Genomic DNA, 24,830 nt, shown 5'->3' on the forward strand with positions numbered 1-24,830 from the left:
CAACACTTGAACAGTTCTTGTATCATTTTCTTAGTGTACAGTGAAATGAGAAGCAAACCTTCAAACAAGCCCTTTGAAGTTCTCCAGAGGCTGCTCTTCCCAAGCACTGTCTAGCTAGACACCATGGGATGTTCTTTTGCTTTCTGAAAATACCCTCCTCTTATTTCTATATTATTTCTATAAACCATTTTCCCTCTCTGCTTAAGAAACCATTTTTGTATCCTTTATGCTAAGATCTTTGCTAAAATATAGTTATTTATATTGCACCTTGAGAGTGCAGAGTGGGCAGAGTGCTAGGGAGAACTTAGCCAGGCAGCAAAAATCCCCAGTTTAGGAAAGGGAGTGCTCTTTCCCCTCAGTAGTCTGTTTCTGAGGTAAAAAATGTTTTATGAATGTTTTGCCTCAGACAGCAAGTTCATATGGTTCTGTTCCTGAATGTTCATTGACTGCTTTCTTCTTTCTTTAACAAAGGCTGTATAGCACGCATTAAACTTCTGATTTATTTTTACAGCATTACAAATGTAAGACATTTCACACAAAAGATCATTTGTAAGATCAGTTTTAATACAGCACAACTATCTTTACTGTACTAAGAATTCATTAGAAGTTGCAAGTATATAAATATTCTCTTCTGCATATTTAGATACTTACTGACACAATCACTCAAATACAGAGTCCTAGATATTATGTCAATTGGAAAAGATTGAGAAACTTTGGTACTTACTGATTTTTTGCATATGAAGGTTTTTTTTTTTTTTTTTTTTTGTTAGGCAGACAGCATTAGCTATTCTAGAAACAGCTCATTCCTGTCAGGCCTCACAGAACCTGCCTGGCTTCTTTTTGAAGATGTTCCCTCTCCCTCACATAGGAGGCCTTGTCTGTACTTCAAAAATGCCTCAATTGTACTAGTGTGGTGCAAGCACTCAGGGCTGTTTTATATCCATGCAAATACTATGACACAGGAAGGCCAAACGTTAAAGCTTTTCTGTATTAGCAATAATATATCTATGCAGGAAGGAATAGCAGTACACCCATAAAGCTATAAAATTAGCATAGGTTTTAAAGTGCATACTGACAACACATACTTATCCCACATATCAGATACTCAGCCATTTATCTGTGTGACTAGGACTAGAGCATCTCACCTACAAAGACAGGCTGAGACAGTAGGGGCTGCTCAGCCTGGAGGAGACGAGACCTCATAGCAGCCTATGTGGAGGGGCCTACAAGGAAGGTGGAGAGGGACTCTTCATCCTTAACTTTAGCGATAAGATGTAGGAATTCCCTTCATCCACCGCCATCCACACCCGGTGGGCGCTGCGGGGCCGTCCGGGCGACTGGCGAGGTGCGATCCTCGGAGTTGATCACGGGGTGGGAATCCTACATGGACACAAGTAAAAGACGAAAGGCACTCTTCTCATCGGGACTAAATCCTGTTTATTGACAGGAGCCACTTCAGATCCAGGCAACACCTGAGAGGGCAATAGAGGCCGAGGTGTTTGATGGCGTCCGAGAGAGTGAGAGAAGAAGGGGAGGGGAGAGCAGGTCAGGAAGAGCCCATCACACCTGAGGCTTGGGGAGGGGAAGGGAAAGGTGTGTGCAATAGACCAATGTGACATAGTGCAATATAAAACCTACTCAGTGCAAATTCCCAATCACCCAGTGCAAAACAACAACTAAATAACTATTGAGTGCATCACAACATCAAGGGTGAATGGCGTCAGATTGAAAAAAATAGTAGGTTTAGGTGTTAGGAAGAAATCTTTAACTGTGAGGATGGTGGTACACTGAACAGGTTGCCCGGAGAAGTCGGGGCTGCCCCGTTCCTGCCAGTGTTCAAGGCCAGGATGGATGGAGCTCTGAGCAACCCGGTCTAGTGGAGGGCCCCCCTGCCCTTGGCAGGGTGGTTGGAATTAGATGTTCTTTAAGGTCACTTCCAACCCAAACTGTTCAATGATTCTATGAATCAGAGGGGTGGTGGGAATGTGTGAATATGCCTGGGGATTCTGAACAAACTTTTCAAACTCAAGAGCCCGCATGCTGGCTGACCTGCCCGCAAACCCGCACTGGGTTCAGCAAGCCAGGAAAACGCCCCGGCTCCGAGCGAGATATTCGACGGAGACCAGCGGTACAGGGCGGCCCCAAATCGGCGCGACAGAGCCCCGGCCCCGCCTGCCGCTGCCGCCCGCCGGCTGTGACGGCGCCGGGCGCCGGGAAGCGCTTCCGCCTGCAGATCCGGGGCACGGGGTGAGTGCGGCGGGGCCGGCGGGGCCGGGGCGGCTGCAGCGCGGAGCGGAGCCGGGCCCGGGCAGGAGCGCCGGTCGGGGAACGCTGCGTGCCGGGGCACCGCTTCGCCCCGGGAGCCGGAGCGTCAGCGGAGGGAGGAGTGGTCGTGCAGGCACAGGTCCCGGAGCCCAGGGCTGCGGTTCTGCCTGCTGGAGCTGGGCAAAACCTCTGTCGTGTTCCCCTTGGGACGGATCGGGGCAGGGGCGCGCCCAATGACCGCTCTGACGGGAGGGAGGTGCGTGAGGGGCATCCCCAGTTCCACCGCCCGGCAAAGCTTCGGTGGGTCAGGGAGCGGTCTCCAAGGGGTGCTGCCCTGAGCCGGCCTCATCTGTTGGACAGAGCCGCGTACGGGGAAAAGGAGTGGGATAGCCACCCTGCAGAAGTTTGCTAGGATAGAGTCAAACAAGTATTTGATAGTTCCATCATCACTTCTTTATGCAGCTTGCCGTAGTGTGACGGGTCAAGGCCAGGAGATGTCGACCCCCCCTCTGGCCGGGGCAGGGATGCCGCCGGGCGCTTTCTCCGGGACGCAGGCTCAGGCTGCCAGGGAGGTGAACACGGCTTCCCTCTGCCGCATCGGCCAGGAGACCGTGCAGGACATTGTCTTTCGAACCATGGAAATCTTCCAGCTACTGAGGAACATGCAGGTGAGAAACAACTATTTATACACTCAACTTGCCATGTTTTTATCACCGACTGCCAGTATATATAGGCTCAGGAGACGCCTTAGGATGTTCAGAAAACTCGATCAAACTGCTCTGAAAAGGAGGACTGGTTGAAGAAGTGAGTACTACTCTTAATATATTTGCTTAGTCCTGTACATTAAGTGAAATTCAGAAATGCTGAATTGTCATTGCCCTCCCAATAAAAAAACTCTCAATACGCTTAGTAACTGTGTTTTTTTATGTACAGTGGTGTCTGTTCATATGTCGGTTATGTTTCTCTGTTTATGTTAACATATGGGGAGTAAATTTAGAGGAATTTTCATTGATCTTTTTCTGTAATATTTTCCACCTACAACTTTTTTTTGTTAGGAAAAACAACATAATCCTTATTTGTGTCTATACTGAGAAAACATACAAACTTCTGTTGTGTTTTCTCTGTGGAGAGTACAAGATAAATAAATTCCCACTCCTGTATTTTCATTACTCTTGTGTCACTGAATTGAGTGGCCTGGGGTTGAGACACAAAATCTCAACCCCAATCACAACGGTGTCATATTTAGGCATTGTGAAGACACTCACTGAAAAGTCAGAGGGATTGACAATGACCAAAGTGTAGAATACATGAGGGTATTTGACTGCAGTGATTGAGCACATAAAATATGTAATTTTGCTAGTAAAGAAAATTAAAATTTCAGTGATTACTGTAAGAAAAGTGTGATTGTCTTATTTTAAAATACAGAGAAACCTGTCTGATATCTTTCTTTATTTCATGTGACAGAAACTTTAATATTTTTCATGTTTTGGTTCTCTAAGTTACCAAATGGTGTTACTTATCATACTGCAACATACCAAGACAGACTGGCAAAGCTGCAGGAACATCTCCGTCAGCTATCAATACTCTTCAGAAAACTGAGATTAGTCTATGACAAATGCAATGAAAACTGTGCTGGGCTTGATCCTGTTCCCATAGAAGTAAGTATCTTTATTTTTGTATAAATTGTAAATCAGAATAACCACTCTGGATAGCAAATCATCCATCTTCCTCAGTTGCAGGAGACTCATAACAGGTTTTAATGATACTGGAATTATTCAGTGGACTGAATTCTGTTTATTAATTAGTTTGTTGAAAGACTGTGAAACTTAGTGTCTAGTTGATATGGTGGTCTATCATAAGTTGGACTTGGTCTCAGAGGTCTTTTCCAGCCTAATTGATCCTGTGATTCGGTGATCAGGGCAAATTTTTTACAAGAAGTGGGAAAAAGTGGGAAAAAGCCTGCTTCAAGCTCTCACCTGTCTACCTGGCTCCTGAGTAATAAGTATTATTTAGTTTCTCTGGCCAATAGTCTGTGCCTCCATAGTTGCCTCACTCAGTCACTCAGCTATTCCTACCCTGCTGGCCAGTATGAACCAAACCTAAATGTGCAGTGGTGATAGAAAAGTTCCGACATAAAACTTCCAGGGAGGCCAAAGTTTTTCTTAATAATACTGCTGTTATTCATAAAATCTTAAATGTCATCTTCCTCATAAGTTGTTTCTAATTTCTAGTAATACTTGTAAACCCTGAGTTTTGTTACAATTTTGTTACAATTTGAGTTGATCCTGCTCTATATTAACCAGAACTTTGACATTCTTTAATTACTGACCTCCGGATTCTGAGGCAACTTTATTAATGGACTTTTGATTGTCCATTGAATGTTAATCATACAGGCATTATATTTGAAGTGTGACTCTCTTAACTGAATAGGAGTAAAGAAAGGAAGAAGTCCATTCTGTACAGTCTGTTCTAGACTACTGTTTTCAGTTGCTGACTTTTGACAAGGGTTTAATAAAAATGTATCTGGAAACCTGACAGCAAGCAGGGGAATAAGTTCATTTTCCCATTTAAGAAAATAAAACCTGTTTTCACGGTGTGTTGAACTTGTGTGCAATAACCAAATACTTGTGTCCTCTTTAAAAGCTTTTCATGTGTCCTATTTTCCCATAACAGTGGAATGATGTGGCGTTCGGTTGGTTTTTTTCTATAACTTTTCACATTTTTTTCCCATTATCAGGATGGAAAAGAATCTCCATAGAGAAAATAAGTAGTCACTGCAGGCTTTTTTAATGCAAGGTTTCACTGATAACTTAGTCACAGCAGAATTTTTTATTGATAGTTGGGGTATTTTTTTTTGAATCTTCTTAGTCTTTTCTTCTCTGAACTTAGTATATGCCTGCCTCCGCATGTTTTTATTGGTTAGAGTGAATGACAGTGGCACACCATTCCTCTTGGATCAGTTTTCTTAAATTCTTCTTCCAGTAGTTCAGTAATAGTCTCAATTGTATTATTTAGTGGCTGATATTGTAACCGTGTCTTTACAGAATAGCAACAAAGCTTTTTTTTTTCTTTGCACAATCAAGAGAAGTCCATACCTACTAGTATTGCTTATTCAATTTTTATTGATATAAATATTTTCATAATTTTGGTAATCTGTAATAAGTATTACTAACTTTCTGTTAACCATCATAGGAAAGCATGAGATAATTGTGAAGGAGATCTGCCTACAAAGATTAAATTTCCTGCTTTTTTTTTTTTTGTGTATTAGGTATAGTTCAGCTTTTCTTGGTAGGTTTCGTTTTTGTTTTGTTTTTTTTTTTATCTATCACCTTTCTGGAAGATAAGGAAGTTTTAAAGAAATGTTCTACTTTGAGTGCTACTTTATTTTTCCATCAGAGAGATTTTTTTCCAAGGGCAAATAGCAGCCCTACTACTTCTTTATAGTCTGCAAATGAAATAACATTGTTAACGTTTGCAACTTTTTCATGGCAGAGTTAAGTGTGGTAGCTTTTGTCCATTTTGCTAAGCTTTATAAGAATGGCTGCAAAAAATTTTGTATAGAAGGAAATTACATTTTTAGTGTGTTAAATCAAAATAAGTTTTCCGTCAGAGTGCTGGAGGCACTGAACACTTTGTAATATTGCACCCCAACCTAAGTAAGAAGTTAATACGCACTTGATGGGCAACTTGCTCCCAGGCTTTTAAACTAATGCCTCCTTGCTCACTTTTATCAGTATTAGTCTTCCATTTGTCTGTAGTGTGTTTGTGAACACGGATGTAATTTTGCATATTTCAGGACAGAAAAGTCAGTGTCAGACTATGGACTTTGTGGATGTATTATTTTTAAGAAATTGTTAGTAGCTTGGGAGAGTTCTGACACAGAAGCAAGTATTTGTTTTGTATCTAGTGTATTTCTTTTTGATTTATTTTTTTAGGAAGGAAACATAATAGTATCTATTTAGAAATTCTACATCAAGGAATTTTGGCTTTGTTGAAGCTTACAGAAAAGACAGTGCACTATGGTCTTCTCCAGCCTAAACCAAACTATGATTCTGTGTGTCTGAGGAGATCACAGTGAGAAATACTTACAGAAAAACTAATTTTAGGTAACTTTGGGCCCGGTCTTAAGAGTAGCTAAACAGAGGCTCATTAGAATAGGAAGACATAACTAGAGTATTAGCCAAGTAGCTATGTAAAGCCAGTTATATTTATGTCCAGTATATCACTAAAATGACTTAGCATAATGATAACTTTATGTTTGTAGTTTTATTTCTTAGTGTGGAATAATAAATTTTAAAATCCCAGTCTGTAGAATTTGAAACTACAAGGATTATCTATGTCAAACCTCTTAAAATGGAAAGACTGGCTTCTGCCTTCAGCTACAAAATTTCTTTGGTCTAGGCTTGGTAATGTGTGAGATTGTGTCTTTTCAAAACACATTGTTTTCCTGGAGAAGCAACTGAGATCATTGCCAGGCCTTTAGGTTTGAGGTGGCAAGTAGGCTTGTCTTTGCTTTCTCCTGGGCAGTTAGAACCTGTGGAGAAAATGGTAGTACTGTATGTATTTCCTGGATTTGATTTTTTCTTTTTTTTCTTTTCTTTTTTTCCTTTTTTTTTCTTTTTTCTTTTTTTTTTCTTTTTTCTTTTTTTTTTCTCTCTAAAGCTGATGTGTCTTGTCTTCACAGCAACTTATTCCATATGTTGAAGAAGATGGCTCCAAGCATGATGATCGTGGTGCTGCAAGTCAGCTTCGTTTTGCTAGTGAAGAGAGAAGGGAAATCATGGAAGTAAATAAGGTAACAAAGTTGAAATTAATTTGCATAAACTGAGAAATGTCATTTTCACGTTACGAAGCCTAAATTTCTAGATTGCTGTACTAAATATGGAATGTGTGATGACTGCTATCAAAACTGGAGATAAATACTTTTTTTTAATAAATATTTCAGTATTGACTTTTTAGTTAAACAACTAGTTTTTAGCTGTACCTCTGACAGTAGAGTTTCCTAACAATTGGGTTTCCTAACAATTCTAACTTGTGTCTCTTTTAAAACAGACATATATTCTTATGAATGCAGTGTGTTATGTTTATGTGTAACCCACTAGATACTGACAGTACAAACTGAACTAAGGTGCCCGTTGAACTGATTTATCTTCAAAACTTACCTTAGGTGTAAAAATGTTTACACCAGAATAAATAATAAATAGATAATATTTACACCAGATGTGTAAATATTATTACAATTATGTGAATTGGTAAAGAATTTTCAGGTCTACCTTCTGGATTTTGACAGTTTGAGGAAGACTGTTCCTTTTGTAAAGAGGAACATTTATTGAATCTTGGCACGTTCAGAAAAAAAATGTACTATGAATTATAAATGTTAAATGAGTTAAAATGTTAAATTTTCAGTTTGAGTGGCATTGTGCAGCTGGGTACAATTACTGAAGAGGGATTCAAATCTAAAAAAAATTATGCTGTAGTAAAAGCTAATGTAATACAGAGATTAAAAATACATAGTTTTACCAGACCACAATTTTGAGCATTGTTTCTTCAATCTGTAAAGTACAAATATAGGATTAAATAAATATTTCTATAGCTGTAATGTCTGCAAATGCTCAGTAAAAAGGAGTTATAATCTACAAAAATAACTGAACAAAATAAATAAATAGATAAAATGTTTATTTATGGGAGGAATAATTGATGAAATTTTGGCTTTTAAAATATTTCCAGTGTTTTAATTTGTCTTCCCCAATCATACATATATTGACTTTTTCATAACCCATTTATTTAGAAAAGTGCATGTGTATTATGCAGGAGAAAATGAGGACTTTGTGAATTTAGAGAAATGCAGTTGTCAGCTCTCTTGTTGTAATCTTTCTCTTCACTGCTGATGTAGCAGGGTTGAATATTTTATATTGTATGTAGTGTTGTACTGTGAATTAATGCACATTTATTTGCAATCTTTAGGTATTAATAAGCTTAACTGTCCATATTTGCTGTGGTTTTAATAGTTCTGTGACATGGTTTTGCCCTTGTTGTTGTACTTGGATGCTAATGTGATTTTAAACCTCCTTGGTGTGATCTTGTGAAAATAATTTCATAAATTTTTATGAAGTGTTCTGAACCTTAAAAAGGTTGATGGTGTCACAGGACCATTGGTAGCAAACTGGTAATTAAGAATGCATTGAAATTTTCACATAAATATAGGGTGAAATCCTGTATTTATACTTAAATGCCTAGACCTAATTTCCAGATTTTCCACAGTAAATCTTCACAAGATAGTTGAACTTTCTCTACTGTTCTTGTGGACAAATACTTAGTAACTGCAGCAAAAGAAAGTTAAGCTTCTTGTTTTTTGAAAGTTCACTGATTTTTTCTTTTGTCTCCCTCTAGTTGTATAAGCACATTTACAACCATTTTCAAAGTTCAAATTTTAATACATTACAGACTAGGTAATGCTTTTATGACTAGAAATATATAAATTCTTCTTTTATTTTTTGCAAAGTAAAAGCACTAGAATCAGATAATTGGTCTAATTTATAACATTGGCTGCTGGCTGCAAGGAGGGCTTGCTCTGGTTCTTAGCTGGCACACCTGACAGCTCTTCAGTCCTCTCTAGTCTGTAATGTCCACGTCCAACTCAATTTGATGAATTAATTTTAGGAAAATTTCAGTAATATAAATTGTTGACAAAAATACTGTGACAGGCAAACCAACATGGTAGTTAAAGAAGCTTTTTATATTCTTGACCAAATCTTTTTTTCCTTCAGCTCCTTGTACTGTTCTCACCTAATCCTTTCTGCTGTGATAGGCGTTATTTTTTTCAGTCTTACATGTTATTGGTACTAAAAAATCACTGTTGTAATAACCCAAGACTTTGACACTATTGTGATATTTGAATTGGTTCTTACACCTGCCATGGGTCTCTTAATTTTGCCCTTCTTGCCATGATGTCCCAGCCAGTCTGATTTCTTTAGTGGCTCGGGATGTATATCAAAGACACTAACTGCCCCACTGTGTGGAGCACTGCCAAAACTAGTAGTAGCTCTCATAAACTTTGTGGCTCATATATTCTCACATCAAAATGTCCTCGTTCCATGAACCACTGACTTGAAAAATAGCAGCTTTCCTTTGCTACTGCAGGTGTCTGGGAAGGGAGCATCCTCAGGAGGAGGAAGGGACCATCAGGTACTTCCTATGCTCACCATCTCATTCATGGGGCAGGAGAACCTGCTGATGTAACAGAGTTCCTAAAAACTGCAGGAGCTTTTTATGTTGGTCTATTGTGACACCTTTTGGTCTTACATAGTTATTCTGCTGTATTAGAGCTACCTTTTAGGTCAGAAAGTTTAATGTGCTGACCTTGGCTATGCAAGTACCTGTCTGTTAATTTAAAATATAGATTTGTTTACAAGGCAATAAATTTCTGTCCTAGCAATTCAGTAATAATTAGCAACTGTAGGTTTAAATAAAACCTATTAAGCTTTATAGCACAAGGGAGTTTTGCCCACAATAAGAAGCTTCTGCCATTATTACAAAACAAACCATTTCTTGAGCACTGGCTACCTCTATCTCTTGTCTTAAACAATTCTCTCCTGCAGTTTCCAAAAATGTAGCTTATTCTTTTTTATCTGTATATGCTTTCTGGGCTTGTAAATTGTTGAGGTGGTTGAATTTTTTGGGATAAATTACTGTTCCAGAATCAGTTTAGCACTTGAATAGATCTTTTAGTACATGTCTTGATCCAGTTTTCATTGAAATTAATCTATTTGCAGCAAGTGGAAGATGTTACCAAGATTTCCTCTCTTCAGTTCATGTTTTTCAAGTGTTCAATGTTCTGTCTATTACGTTTTTTACCTTTTAAGTATAGAATCATCAATATTATTTTCAAGGTAGGCTCACCCTCAGTCTGTGGTCTTGTAGTACATTTGGCAGGTCTTGAAACAGAAATACCAAATCAAAAATTGAGAATTATTTAATCTGTTTTGCTGCCCTGTCAATGGTTTTCTTTACTGCTCACTTTTAGAAATTGTGCAAGTACAGCTTAGGTTTCATTGATGCTGTAGGTCTGGTTTCAATGAAGCACATAGGAAAACCATCACATATTTAGTAGTGTAAGTACATTTGGGTGAAAATAAAGCAAAATAGCATTTGGACATTCCAGGTAGCCCTTTAGAAAATAATCTTATTTTATGTTCTTAACTAGTGTTTGTTAAGTGTTTAACACTGATCTTGCTAAGAGAGGAAAAGACAATCTACATGACAGACTTTTAAGTTAAGCTTAAGTAACAAGTTTAGCGCTGGGATTTTTTTGATAGCACAAACACTGTGCCTTGCAGCTGATGCAAGTCAGTTTACCTAAATTCCTTTTAAACTGCCTTTCACACTATTTGCATGTATTGTAATTGGTTTTATATTTGTAGAGTCCTTTTTTGCCCAAAATATGAGTGCACACAAAGGAACACTTTGGCAAGAGGGGAAGAATTCTTTACTTGGACACCTTCTGGGCAGATTAATCTGCACTAGGGACAATTCCATGATTTTTGAGTACCCAAACTGACTCTCTTCAATGGTAGAATCAGAGGAATTTAGGCTCAGTAGGAGGTCTGGAGATTATCTGGTTCAGCCCCCAGCCCAAGACAGTCCAATCAGCAAAGTTAAATCCAGCTGCTTCAACTCATGTCCATGCTCCAGCATTTCAAATACCTATAAGGATTGAAAATCTGTCTTTTGTGGGCCCTTCTTAATGGTTGACTTTTACTGTGAATTTTTTCCTAATTTTACATTGGAATTTTCTTTGTCATAACTTGTATATTCACTGCCCCTCATTCTTTTGCTGTGTATACTCAAGAAGAGTCCAGTTTTGTCTTTTCTGAGCTTCACTATGTGGCTGAAGACAGCACTGTGATCCTGTCCTCTGGTCTTCTCTGCTTGAGATTGAACAAACACACCTTTAATCATTGTGGTGGCCATCCACTAGGCATTATCCAGTATGACAGAGCCTTGTATTGATCCCCAAATTGGACAGTCATTCTCCAGAGCCAGAGTATGAGAGGTACTCACCTGACCTGAGAGGTACACTCTAGCTAATACAGGGCAGAGTGCAGTTTGTCTTCCTTGTTGCAAAAAAAGATCTGCTGATGACTCATGTTAAATTTGTTAGAGAGTATCTAAAAGGACCTCAGATCCTTTTCTGCAAATTTCATTTCTATTCAGTCAGCCATATGCCTGTGCTGTTGTATGAGTTTATACTGTGTGCAGATGTAGGATGTTGCTTTAATTGAAGTTTCTGAGGTAGGTGTTGGCTTGCCTTTCCTACTTGCTGAGGTCCCTCTTAATCTGATATCCCACCACTGAGTATATTTTTCACTCTTCCCCAGTTTGGCATTCTCCACCAATTTGATAGCTTTGATATGGTCATTAAGTGCAGATTAGTCATTAATGAGGATATTAAGAATATCCACCTTAGTATCAAACCTGAGAAACTTGAAGAGTGACCAGCTAGCACTTGATCTTAATACTGATGATCCCAGCTTTTAGAATCCCATAGTCCAGCCAGTTTTCCATCAACCTGGTAATTTACCTAGCCAAACCACATCTCTCCAATTTGCTCAAAGGCAATGAGAGGCTGTGTCAAAAGCCTGACTAATGAATGATTTTACCTTAGGAAAGTGAAGAAAATCTCCTGCTCTCCCCTTGCCACACAGCCAGTCATTTCTCGATAAGAAAGCTGTCATGTTGGTCAGGCACAAGGCATCTGTAGGAAATCCAGTATGACTGTTCCCAGTCACCTTATCATTATGTGTCTGGATAGGACTTTCTGAAGGATTTGCTGCACAGTCTTTCTGGAGCCAAGAGTTAGGCTGAGTAGCGTGTAGTTTTCTGGATCCCCCTCCTTGTCTTTCTTGCAAATGAGTTGAAATGTTTCCTTTTTCATCAGGAGCATATCCCGCCTCTCCAGTAGAAAATGAAGTAAGGTGGTCTTGTCAAAAACCAACTTTCTCAACATTCAGATGTATTTTTATTCCAGATAATGAATTATTTCCTTTTCAGTTTTGTATAAAATGTTGCACACAAAATTTTTCACATTGCATCCATATCAAAACCATATCATGCTTACAAAGTTGAAAAAAGTTAGGAAACAGTGAGCATAAAGCTGCCTGTAAAATCCCACTTGTCCCCTTTTGTTCTCATATAGATGTATATTATACAACCTGTATTGCATTATCGCCTTTGGTTCCTCTTCCCTCCTTCCCACTTTCTGTTCTGGAAGAGTTCTTAGGGCTTTTCTGCTTTTGTGGCAGACTAGGTACTATTTAGATCGGATCGGTATGGTAGTAAATAAGATTATAAAAATCCTGGTTTGTGTATTGCGTAACTGGCATTAAACTATTGAGTAAACAGGGAATTTGGGAATGAGAAGGAAGGATTTATTGTGTGTAGTGAGTAACTAACTAAGGCAGCTCTTGGGAGGTGAATTTTTTTTTCTCTGCCACAAATTATCTGTGGTGATTGTTGATTCTTCCCCTTATGGCTCGTGGTAGCTTTGAATATGTGGGAAGCTGTTAAAATATAAAGTTTAGAGATGAACATGAATCTTAAATATCTTTGGATAAAGTTGGCAGTACTGGAGTTTTATCTGTAGTGTTCATGTGACTGAGTTTGCCATCTGTAACTGACGATCATAGATGTGTAGGATTTTCATATAAAGACTGGGGATATAACACTGAGAAGTGTGGTAGAGAACCACCTTGAGGAATGAATAATTCCATTACAAGCTACAGAGTTTAGATGATACTCAGTAAATAAGACCTCAGACCTCATTGCCAAATGATAAATAATTGGTATGAAGCAAACATCCATCTATTTCAATGAAGGTGCTTATTCCTCTCAGAACAGCAGATCAGTGGATAAATACAATCCTATCTGGGTCAATAGGTGAGAAGTATTGCGCTTGTAGCAAAGCACAGGCTGTCAGTGATGTTTCTGTTTGTTTCAGGAACACACAATTACACATGCAGAAGGAGCATTTTCCTTTCAGCTGTCAGGTGAGGTGCAAGGCAGAAAACTCAGTCTCACATTTCTGCTAAGTGTAGAACAGTTATGCCTGTAATGACATCAGGAAAAGCTGTAGATACTGGACAGTGAGTGTGTTAATGTTTAATTGCACAGCAGTTACTGCATTAGTGATGAATATTTTTTTTGTCCCTTTGGAAAAACACTATAAGTAGATTGATATATGCATTTATTATGATGGAAAATGAGCCTTGGTATCAGTTGAGGAGCCATAAGTTAAGACACTACTTGGCAGCTTTAAGAGAGTTTGAGCAAAGTGTTGAGGGCACTTTTTCCATCATATTTTTTTCCATCTATGTGCATATAATATATGCTATATACATATAACATTGTGATAGTCTCTTAACTACCAAAGGAAAAAAGCAGATTTTTCCACCTTCATACTTCAGAGATTTCATTATGAAGGATTCATTTTAAATAAGAACAGTATAAATGTCACATTCCTATTACAAACATTGTGTTTCTGTAGGAATTTCTTGGGCTTGGCTTACCTGGAAACATGGAGGCCACTGTCACCTTTATAAGGCTTTCAAGAATCACTTCCTACAGGAGTTGAGTGGTCAGAGGGAGTAACATGAGTATTGTGTCCAGCTCTGGGCTCCTCAGCGCAGGAAAGACATGGACCTGTTGGAGTGGGCTCAGAGGAGAGCTACAAAAATTATCAGAGGGATGGAACACTTCTTCTATGAGGAAAGGCAGAGAGTTGGTTGAGGCTGTTCAGTCTGAAGGAGAGAAGACACCAGGGAGATCTTAAAGAAGTCTTTCAGTACCTGAAGGGGGCTTATAAGAAAGATGAGAACAAACTTTTTAGCAGGGCCTGATGTGATAGGACAAGGGTTAATGGCTTTAAACTAAAAGAAGGCAAATTTTGATGAACTATAAGGGAGACATTTTTTAGGGTGAGGGTGGTAAAGCACTTGTCCTGAGAGGTGGTAGATGCCCCATCCCTGGGAACATTCACAGTCAGGTTGGATGGAGCTCTGAGCAACCTGATTTAGTTGAAGATGTCCCTGCTCATTGCAGAGTTGGATTAGATGATCTTTAAAGGTCCCTTCCAATCCAAACTGTTCCATGATCCTATACTCCTGGGAAAGAATGTGATCCAAGTTCTCTGTAGTAGACTCTTAATCAACAAAGTAAATGTAATTTTTTAAAATTTTGCTAAGATTTATGCAAGTAAAGGTACTGTGGTTATTAATATTTTAATGTTACACTGAGACATTGAGATGTCCTTCTGGTCTGTACTGTTGTAGATCTTGAATAGAGCAGGTAAAAACCATAGATGGCACAGCACTCAGGAGAATGGTCTTTAATACAAGATTTTCAAGATGGAAACAGATCTTTGCTTGTTTTTTTCCTTAAGCAGAAGAAGAGCCTGTACAACTTAGATGAGTATTGTTGATGTTTTTTAGAAGCACCACTTGGAATATGATCTTACTCTTCCATAGTGTTTACATTATTTTCTTTGCCTGAATAAGGGATTTCTAACAAATGGGTTGAGTGCAGCATAATAACTCACAGTGATGTTTTAGTTTTAAAATTTGAAGGATACATGAGCTTAAAATGAGGAGAGAGACAAGAACATTGTGCAAAGGAAGGTTCTGATACATCTCTGGTCATAAGTTGTGAATTGGTCTGGACAGCACTGATTTCTAATGAAATGCAAGAGAAAAAAAAAGACTTCTGGTAAAAAAATTTATTTCAATCAAAGTTGCAATTTCTGTGTCCTACTGAACCCAAATCTGTATGAAACATGGCATGTTCTTTATAGCAGCTTTTCTTCCTTGAAAGACAACTATTTTCTGGATGTATGTTATGGTTCTCCCACTTTGTTTCATTTATGTGGGTTTTGTGCTTCAGTAAATGTTTTCATAAATGACCTACCTGACCTAAGCTAGCTAAAGTCTCATTGGTTACTGGAAGGTGCAGTCCTTGCCAGCCCCATCACAATGGCTATAATACTTGCAAGATCAGTCAAAATGGACCCCATTGAAAATTAATATCACCAAAGAAGACCCCCTAGGGTAGGTTTTCAGTCAGATCACTTTTCTGACAAAGAGGAACTAACAGAAACAGGCCTGACAGATGTAACTTGAATTTAAGTCTCTTAAACTCATTATAAACTGCCTCATAGATTTTCCCAGTGCTATCTAAAAACAGATAAAGTCAGAAGCTGTAGCATGCATGTAGGATGAAGTACTTTTTCTTGTTTCATAAAACTGTTAATCCTGAGAAGCAGTCTAGAGTTCAACTAAGTCATTTCAACAGAAGGAGGAAAGAGTGGGAGACAACTTGCAAGCAATCTGTTCAAATGAAAATTTGTCACTGCTGCAAAAGCTGCTTAAAGATTTTGCCCATTTCCCAAGAAGGCCATTTCACCTATCTTTTCAAGGTTAGGCTTGAGTTGAGATGTTCTTACTGGCTCAGCAAAGTCTTAAGCAGAGGCCAGCACTTCCAGTGGTGCAGAACATATTAATTATGTAGTACTTTGTGGTGTAGACCACTGCCTGTCAAAGATCAGTAACAAAGATCACTGTATGCATTTCAATTAGGAGACTGTGCTCTCTGAAGTAGATTTTTTTCTCCTCTCTTTATTCTTTTAACAGCCTAGCAACCCAGGGATGGTGCTTCATCTTACATGTTTTTTCTGGCTCCAGAAAAGAAATTAGCTCTTCAGTAAAGATGAGGATCTAAAATTATCTTCAGATAAATAAACAAATTTATACTTCTTGTCCTTACAGATGCTTTGAAAACAGATGAAATCCAGTCTGAGTGTTCCCCTGTCTAGCAGCGTCAAATTAAGATCAAACAATTTACAGTGTCATAATACTTTACCAAGAAAGGAAAACAGTATTACAGACAGAATGAGTCTTTTCGGGCATAACTTACACAAAGTTCATGTGAGTAACAGTACTTAACTAGTACAATTAGACATGGATGGAGAGAGAAAACAGTCTACTTCTCAGTGGTCAATGGTTCTTATTTCTGTCTGTGACTTTAATTACCATCATCAACTGTTCAGCCTTTTTCCATTGATGAAGGTTTTGACATACCTTGAAATGGCATGGCCTCCGTATGAGGGAGTTACAGCTTGCATTAAACTAGTAGTTTTGATTTAACAGTCACTGATTTCTCTAGGTTTGGATGCTGAGGATGGCAAACAGAATTATGTTAAAAAATGCCCCAGGCATGAACATGCTCGTTTATCTCATCCCTCTTGTGCTTTCTCAAGCATCAGGATCTTGCATTTATGACCTTTGGTAGGAAGACCCTTGCAATTCTGTCATTTCAATGCCGTGGTAACTACATGCTTCTTAGCTGTCTCTCGTCTTTAGTTAGGAGCTGAATCTCTGCTGTATGTTGTGAAGTCTTGGATCAGCAAATGGAAAAGAAAGAAAGCATTAGATAAATGCACATACTTACCTTTAAAACACTTTTTAGCCTGTCAAATGCTTGGTTAGGAATTCCATGTTAGTGCACATGAACTGTCCTGCGTATGTTTTTGTATCCTTCTTGGGAGTCTGGATTTGAGTGTTGTCTCTTCCAGTGTCCCGCAAAGTCTGTATTTAGGAGTATTTCCCTCACTATGTTCCCCATGTAATCTAACCTAATTACCATACTACTGCAGACTGTTTTTACAGATCTCAAGTGAATAGGCTTCATTTTTTTCTGTGGGCTTCTTTCCCAGCTGACCAGCTGGCAATTTAAAAATATTGTTGTGTTGACTGCATCAAAATTCAGGAGACTAATTTTCAGGATATTGCTTCGTTTTCTCTCTGTTCCAGTAACTTCTGTTGTATTACTGATTTGAGTCATGGTTTTAATGTATTGCCTTTTGTGTAGTGCAAATAACAAAGTTACATCAAACCTGAAACATTTTGTTCTGTTTTGATGGAAGCAAGTCTTTCCTGTGCTTTTACTTTACTTGGAACTCCGGACTTCCCTAATGAATAAATAGTTTGATCTCTAATGTTGGAAGGCTGACATCTTATCAAATCAGAATGAAATGAAGGACAAACAGCGTACTGTTAACAACAACCTAACTTAGTTCTCAACAGCTTTGATTGGACCAGGAAAATGAATAAATTAAACAATAAATAGGGGTATTATTGTGAAACATGAAAGGTTAGGGAAATTGTGTGATGTCTTGATGCCCTGCTCTTTCTTCTGTAGAGACATAATTTCTAAGTTTTGGCTATGCAACCAAATTAAAGCTAGTTTGCTGTTCTCCTGTTCCTCCAAATGCTTTTGCAGTTTGCAGAAACGAATATATAATTTTAAAGAATTCAGCATGCTTGGGAAAACCTTTTCAAGATAGGACTCTTAAAGCATCACAGTTGACCTACATAGCAGAAGGGCTGCAAAAGTTTGATTTGTTCCACCTATACCCTGTGCTTTGTTCAAACTTGTACTGTTAATGCCTCATTTTTCTCTAAACCAAATTTATAAAACACATATTCACATAAATTTACCTGCTCCCCAGACTTTTTCTTCCAGCTTAGGATGCTCTCTTTTAGACTTTTCAAAGTGAGGACTGATGCCCACAAGCCTCCAGCTTTTGAAGGTGTCAGGTGTTTTGATAAAAGGCTGCAGTGTAATGAAACAGCATTCCCCCTCTTGCAGTGGTCCTTAACTTTTGAGGCTTTCTTGTAATTTTAGAATGTACTTTAAAGGGGATGTATTCTTCCACTAATAGTGCTCACTGACAACTGAGAAAAAGATTTATATAGCTTTTCGTAGCACTGTAACTTTTGTTGAATTTTTGAGTGCACTATTTGAACTGATCACAAAAAAACTTCTAATAAACTCTTCCCACAGAAACTGAAACAGAAGAATCAGCAGCTGAAGCAGATCATGGATCAGTTACGAAATCTTATTTGGGACATAAATGCCATGTTGGCAATGAGGAACTGAACAAGGAAAATCAATCTTTGTAACTGAAGAAGATACAAATCTGTTTGGATATACTTAACTTCCTTCTAAGAAGTAACATGTTTTTCCACAATTATATTGCAGTAATGTTTAAAAAGTCTCGAAGATTAAAGTGTTGGGTCATTTTCTAGTGATGTAAATGGTGTTGGGTTTGTTTTTATAGAAGATTCATTGTATAAGTTTTACCTGTGTGATTCTGCTGTACAGCCTCAGTAATTTACAGTAGTAGTTTGGATTGCTATGCAGATAGGGGGTTTTATAAATTAAGTGTTTCGGGATTTTCTTTATAATACAATTAAAAATTATAAAAACATATGTTTATATGCAGTTTTTTCTGCAGTGCAAATGCCTCTACAGAGAGGAAAACTTGCAAGACAGGAAAGTTACTCCAGAAAACTAGAGGGCTGAAATCATCAATCAGATACTGCAATTCTGTCTGCAGTATTTTTTATATTATCTGCAGTGCAGAGCAGAGCAATACAATCCCCTGCCTTGCCCAGCTGGTGATGCTGTGCCTAATGCCCCCAAGAACAGGGTTGGCCCTCCTGGCTCATGTTCAACTTGACATCAACCAGGACCCCCAGGTCCTTTTCCACAGTGCTGCTCTCCAGCCTCTCATTCCCCAGTCTATACACACAGCTGGGGCTGCCCCATCGCAGGTGCAGAATCTTTCACTTGCCCTTGTTAAACTTCACACAGTTGGAGATTGCCCAACCCTTTAATTTGTGGAGGTGTCTCTGCAGGGCCTTTCTGACCCCAAGGGAGTTGACAGCTCCTCCCAATTCAGTGTCATCCACAAACTTACTTAGTATTCCTTCCAGTCCTGTATTGAAGAGCAAAGGGCCAAGGATGGAGCCCTGCAGAACCCCACTAGTGACAGTCACCAGTCTGATGTGCCCCATTCACTGTAAGGCTTTGTGCCCAACCCATCAGCCAGTTGCTTACCTGTCATGTAACTCAGTTATTCAGCTGTGTGCTGGACATTTTGTCCAGAAGGCTTCTGTGAGAGACAGTATCCAAAAGCTTTGCTGAAGTCCAAAAATACCACTTCTGCTGGCTTTCCTAGATCACCTAGGTGGGTTACCCTGTTGTAGAAGAAAATCAGGTTGATCAAGCAGGACTTGACCCTCATGAAGCCATGCTGGCTCTGAACAACTGTGACTGGTTGTGTATTTCTGTATTTATGTATGGTTGGAATACTTTGGTTTTGTTTACCAGAATGCACTGAATAAAGACCTCATTAATCTTGTCCCTATGACTATCAGTCGTAGCAAACTTTGGAGTATATGAGCAGTTCATTATTTTGAGCTAATCATAAACCTTCATCTTTCTTTGTTCTAACTTTGTTACTCCTCACAATTTTCATTTGCCCGGAAAATAATGTTGAAAATTTTTGTTATCTACAGATGCTGCCAGTGTACTGTGTGTCTCTTTCTCCAAATGAAAAGATACATAAAACAGTTTTAGTTTCAGTATAAATCCATAGGGCACTTCACTCTTAGTATTTGTCAGGTTGAAAACTAGCCATCTTCAGTATTTGCTTCTTATGTATCACTTATAAGTCTTATTCCATGCCCAGTCAGACTCCATAGTAGTTCTCTGTGAAAGACTTGTTCAGAACTTCCTGAAATGTCCAGTTAAGTGGTATCCTTTTAAAAGCTACCTTTTTTGTAGTCTGATGGTTTGATACTGAACACTTACTGATTTGAGATTCATGGATTTTAAAATGTTACACTGATTTTCATAGAGTCATAGAATGGTTTGTGTTGGAAGGGACCCTGAAGACCATCTTGTTCCAACACCTCTGCCACAGACAGGATTGCTCAGGGCCCCTTCCAGCCTCACCTTGAACATTGCCATTGGTGGGACATCTGCAGCTTCTCTAGGCAACCTGTTCTAGTGTCTCATCACCCTCACAGGTGTTTTGTTGTTCTATGAGTCTCTTTAATTCTGTTTTTTTTGTTTTTTTTTTTTTATAATTTCAACCCATTTGTCTACTCCTTGAGGTAAAAATCACTGGTAACAGATGCGATCACACCTGGTTAATATTATGTGACTTTTCTGTGAATATAGGTACAAGTCTTTTGTTTTTTTTTTTTTTAAAGGCTGTAAATATTAACAGATGAATGAACATCCAGTCTTACAGTTGAAAGTAAAGTGGTAGAAAATGTTGATTTTGATTAGTTTACCTGATGTTGAAAGTGGTCTGTATGTATGACAGTATCTAGATGTGAGTAGATGTCAAAACACTTCACAAATAAGATATCTCTCTTTTCTCCCATGTCACAAATGCAAGAGTAGATCTCTTCCTCTGTGGCAAAGGCTGCAGCAGAATTGTTTGTTCCCTGTTTAGATTCAGCACTATGGCAGATTTGCTGGTCAGAAATAATAGTTTTTTCTGCAGCTGTGAGAGTCATAACTATTTCGTATGCAAAGCTTTTGAAAAAGAGATGACTGCAAGTAGAGATTTTACTTTGTTGTTGGTTTAAAATGCAAATGCATTTATCTATTTGCAAGCTGTAGTGGCAGCTTTCTGTTTAGTGCATGCATAAGCATGCAAGCAGCCTAGAAGAAGTATTTGAAGTGAATTCTGAAATGGCATCATCATCTTAATTATAAGTGTAAAATTCTCAGTTCTTCATATTTTTGTTCTACTTTTGGAACAATTATGGAAAATGGAGATTAGTCTTCACTGTACAGCTCATATGGCATGGTCTTCTTGCTAAATGTGTTTAAAGTTTGGTGAGTTTTTTATTACACACAAACAGTACAGAGTAACCTAAAATGTGAGTAAGAGTGCAGCTATTGCAAGTAGATGTCTGGGTGATTAAATATTCAGCTTTCTCTGTGCAGCTGCTACCAGTAGCCAAGGTCTGTACTACAATTTTTCATCTGGGAAAGAGGAGAAACACTTCAAACCACTACCAGAATAGATGGGCAGTAGCTAAATTGCAAAGTGCAGAAATAGACAGAATTGTAAATTATCACAGTAAATACTGTCACAACAGGACTGTGCAAGGTGTTGGACCAAAACCATACACTTTGACTTACACAAATGAAAGTAAGGGTAGTGAATATAACTGAAATGCTATCAGATCCATGAATAAGCATAGGATTTGGCCAAGAAGATGACAATTTTAAGAAAAGTGTTTCCTCAGCTGTGAAGCACTTGAATGAATTACTGGGCATCAACATGTGCTGAAATTTAATATTTTATTAATGCTAACTGAACTTTAACTGCTGCTTAATGAAATGGCACCAGACGAGGTATTTACAAATACCAGTAAAGCAATACAAACACAGATGTTTCAGTGTTTGGTTTATGTATCATTGACTGTTATATCATTATATATCATTGAAATTATCTTCATGCTTCTGGCACTCCCCTACTTTCCTCACGAGGCTGGTGGCTCCCAGAATTGCTGCCTGCAACAATGCTGTCCTTCCTGAACACACAGAGCTCTGACTGGCTCTGGAAGTGCCCCCTCTTCACTTGGAGCATCGTTTTCATGTGACTGGTAATAAGTTTAGCTGCTTGCTAATGGTTGGACTCAATGATCATAAAGGTATTTTCCATCTTAAATAATTCTATGTTTTTGTGACTATTTTTATATTTTTGATAAGGCAGAAGCTGGATAAACATGCTGATACTTCCAAAAGCAAATATCAGAAAATATGATCGTTATATTTTGGGAATACAAAAATATTTGAGGGGTTTGGATTTCCTGGGGCTTTGTTTTGCCCAGATAGGACTTGGGAGAGTAGAGCTGCGATGCTTAATACTTTGAAGAGTATTTGTGGGAAATAGTCCAAGTTAACACACACTCTAAAATACTCCATTAATCCTTTATTTTGTAGACAAAATAAAGGATATTAAATACTACATTAATCCAACACCTTTGTAGACAAAATAAAGGATATTGAATGTGTGGTTCAGTGTCACAGCACAGAAGATGCCTGCTAGGCAGTATGCAAAGTCCAAGGTTTTTCTTACATAAAAAGACAAAAGTTCAGAGCAGATTTATGCCTTGCTCAGGAAAGATGCAAGGAGCTTACCTTGCCTCTTGTCTTCCATAGAGGTAGCAAGGCCAAATCCATGACTATTCTTGTTGTCCCAGAGAAAAACCTACTCTGATTGTAGTATTACTGATGGAGAAGCTGGAACTTTTGCACAAGTGCTACTCAAATTAATCACTAAGGAATGGATTTAGAGGGAGGAGGATGAGGATTTTGGTCCCATAGGAACCAGGATTTCATCGGTGCGCAGGATGGCTGCAGAAACAAAAAACACTACAGCTGAAGGGTAGCTGACTGCTGCTGTGGAAAATAGTAAGCTCCAGATATATGTTTGAAGACCTGAATTAGAAAAAAAACTTTAAAAAATGTACAGTGGCACTGAAAGACACTATGAGTCGGCTGGGGTTGACAGAGGATGGATTAGTTCAATTGCTTCATGCTAGAAGAGGAAATGGGGGATTATAAAGGAATTTACAAATACATCAGTACAGAAATAATATTTGGGGAAGGAAGTGAGTAGTTTTCTCATTCCCCTTATGTAATAGTAATGAAGTCTGATATGGTAGAGCATCATCTTTAAAAGAGAAGGGGGCTTTCCTGACTTGGAAGGTTATTCCATAGGTGTGAAAAGAACATGCTGACTGATATATATTGCAGGATAGTAATTAAAGTGACAGAAATATGTACCAATGCCGGTTTTTATTTAACAAAATGTAATGGATAAGTGGAATGTAAGAGCTAAATAAATACAATATAGTAAAACTTTTGCTAAGTCTAACATCTGTGTAAATTTTAAGGATTTTTTTTTGCTCATATTGCATAAGGGACACATTCTGGCATCTGTTAAAACACTACACTGTACAACAAATAGCACTGTGAAGAATCATTTGCAACAGTGTTTGTATTGATTGAATTTAGTCAGAAGCAGAATCTGTGTTTTCCAGCACTTCTGACCAGACTAGACCCAGTAAAGACCATCAGTGTGTTTGAGGTAAACAAGCAGAGGCAAGTTTCCATGTGTCTCCTTAACTCTGGGAGCATCGCAGCTCATTGAATGCCTCCATGTTCAATGTGCTTGGAGTTCTGCTTCTGCACATCTTCCCAGCAGCTGATGGTATCTGATAATCACTGCTGAAGTTGTAGAAACTGTGATTTTTCTGCCTAAATCCTATAACAGACCTGATGTGCTTAGGCCCTTCTTGGCTTCTTGGGCTCTCACCTTAAGCTGACTGTGCCCACTACAAAACTACAGAGCAGTGTTCCAGAATGAAGCTGAAATTGAGTGGATGAGTGGAATGAATTATATACATGTCTCTGCTAAAATTTTCTCCCATGACTCTGTGTGCTTATCATGAAATCTTGCTTGAAAAATAAATTCAGATTTGCCTAAATAGAAAGAAAGATTTGTGATTTTAAAGTTGTCTGAGTAGCAATGGATAGTAATGCAGTTGTTTTCATATCCACATAATGAGTTTAGTGGTATTTACAGTCCTGGAGAAGGGAGAGGAAGTTCATTAAGGCAGTCTGTTACTGAAATACATTGTTGGAGTGGGAAGACTTTCAAAAATTAATGGGAGAATATAAAGAAATACAACAGCAACAATCAAAACTTGGGTGGGTACACCCTGGCCATAAAATAGAGGCAATGAAAGGGGATTTGGGAAAGCACATTTTAAACCTGCATTAAAGAGATAAATTTGGATGCAGTGAGAGGAGAAAAGGCACTGCAATTTTAGGGTGCATGTCCAAATATTGCATAGTAGGCAATATGAGAGCTCTTTCTCTGAAACCAATGATTCTGATACTGTAATTCTGCATGAAATACTGAATTAGGCTTGGGGTCAGCATGATACTAACACAGTAAAAGAGAAGAATACTGATGTGGTCCCATATGAATAATCATTAGAATAACTTCTGAAGGCAAATACAAGGCTCAAATATAGAAATTCTTGGGTAGATGCAAAGGGGAGGTAGAGTGATTTGGAGTGGCTGTACTATAGAACAGTGAAAGAAGGTAAACAAGAACTTACTTCACCAAACAGTAGTGAAGATGGAAACCTCTTAGTATCAAGATATGAAATACTAATTTCCTTTGCAGTTTAGAAGATACCTCTTGGGTTACCTGGAAATTTAAAAACTAAACAGCACAAAAAGGCTAAACAAAATGTTGGGAAAAGGCAAAAAAGAATCTTGTCTTGGATGGGCAGAGCAAGAGGTGGACTGAGCTGACCTGACTGGTTTTTCCACCTTTAGACTGTACAGTTGTAAAGCATGTTTATCAGATGACTGTCAGATATGAGCTCATTAGAGAACACCTGGACTGGATGCCACCTGCAAGTATTAAAGAGGCTTTCCTGTCTTCTTTGTGATGATTTGCTGCTGAAATTCCTCTTCAGGTTAACATGCCCTCATGGAATTTCTATTAGAGGAATGAAATTGGAGCAGACAAAGAAATGAACCTTGTGTCTCACTCCTTGCTTCCCCACCTCACATCCCAAGCCTCCCACTCCTAGTTTTGATGCATTTCTTAGTGAAGTAGCTGA

General features: G+C 38.5%; 1 protein-coding gene across 4 annotated transcripts; it reads left to right on the forward strand.

The window, feature by feature from the left end:
• Positions 1-2,216: 2,216 nt before the first annotated feature.
• Positions 2,217-19,519, forward strand: MED30 (mediator complex subunit 30). Of its 4 annotated transcripts, none has more exons than XM_053978931.1 (5): positions 2,217-2,247; positions 2,728-2,933; positions 3,765-3,923; positions 6,950-7,060; positions 18,157-19,519. In XM_053978931.1, exons 2-5 carry the CDS (start codon positions 2,760-2,762, stop codon positions 18,250-18,252), a joined length of 540 nt encoding a protein of 179 aa, XP_053834906.1. In that variant the 5' UTR covers positions 2,217-2,247; positions 2,728-2,759; the 3' UTR covers positions 18,253-19,519. The 4 variants fall into 4 exon arrangements, with proteins under 4 accessions (XP_053834906.1, XP_053834890.1, XP_053834898.1 ...); XM_053978915.1 differs by lacking the exon at positions 2,217-2,247 and adding an exon at positions 2,299-2,565; XM_053978923.1 differs by lacking the exon at positions 2,217-2,247 and adding an exon at positions 2,299-2,521.
• The last annotated feature ends 5,311 nt before the right edge of the window (positions 19,520-24,830 follow it).

Source organism: Vidua macroura, chromosome 1 (assembly GCF_024509145.1).
Source record: "Vidua macroura isolate BioBank_ID:100142 chromosome 1, ASM2450914v1, whole genome shotgun sequence".
Lineage (NCBI taxonomy): Eukaryota > Metazoa > Chordata > Aves > Passeriformes > Viduidae > Vidua > Vidua macroura.

Bases quoted from the DNA above. Each gene is read 5' to 3' on its own strand.
- MED30 (XM_053978915.1), top strand. From the start codon at position 2,499: ATGACCGCTCTGACGGGAGGGAGGTGCGTGAGGGGCATCCCCAGTTCC. The intron at 2,566-2,727 runs GTGGGTCAGGGA...TTCTTTATGCAG, and splicing joins CACCGCCCGGCAAAGCTTCG to CTTGCCGTAGTGTGACGGGT. The intron at 3,924-6,949 runs GTAAGTATCTTT...TTGTCTTCACAG, and splicing joins TTGATCCTGTTCCCATAGAA to CAACTTATTCCATATGTTGA.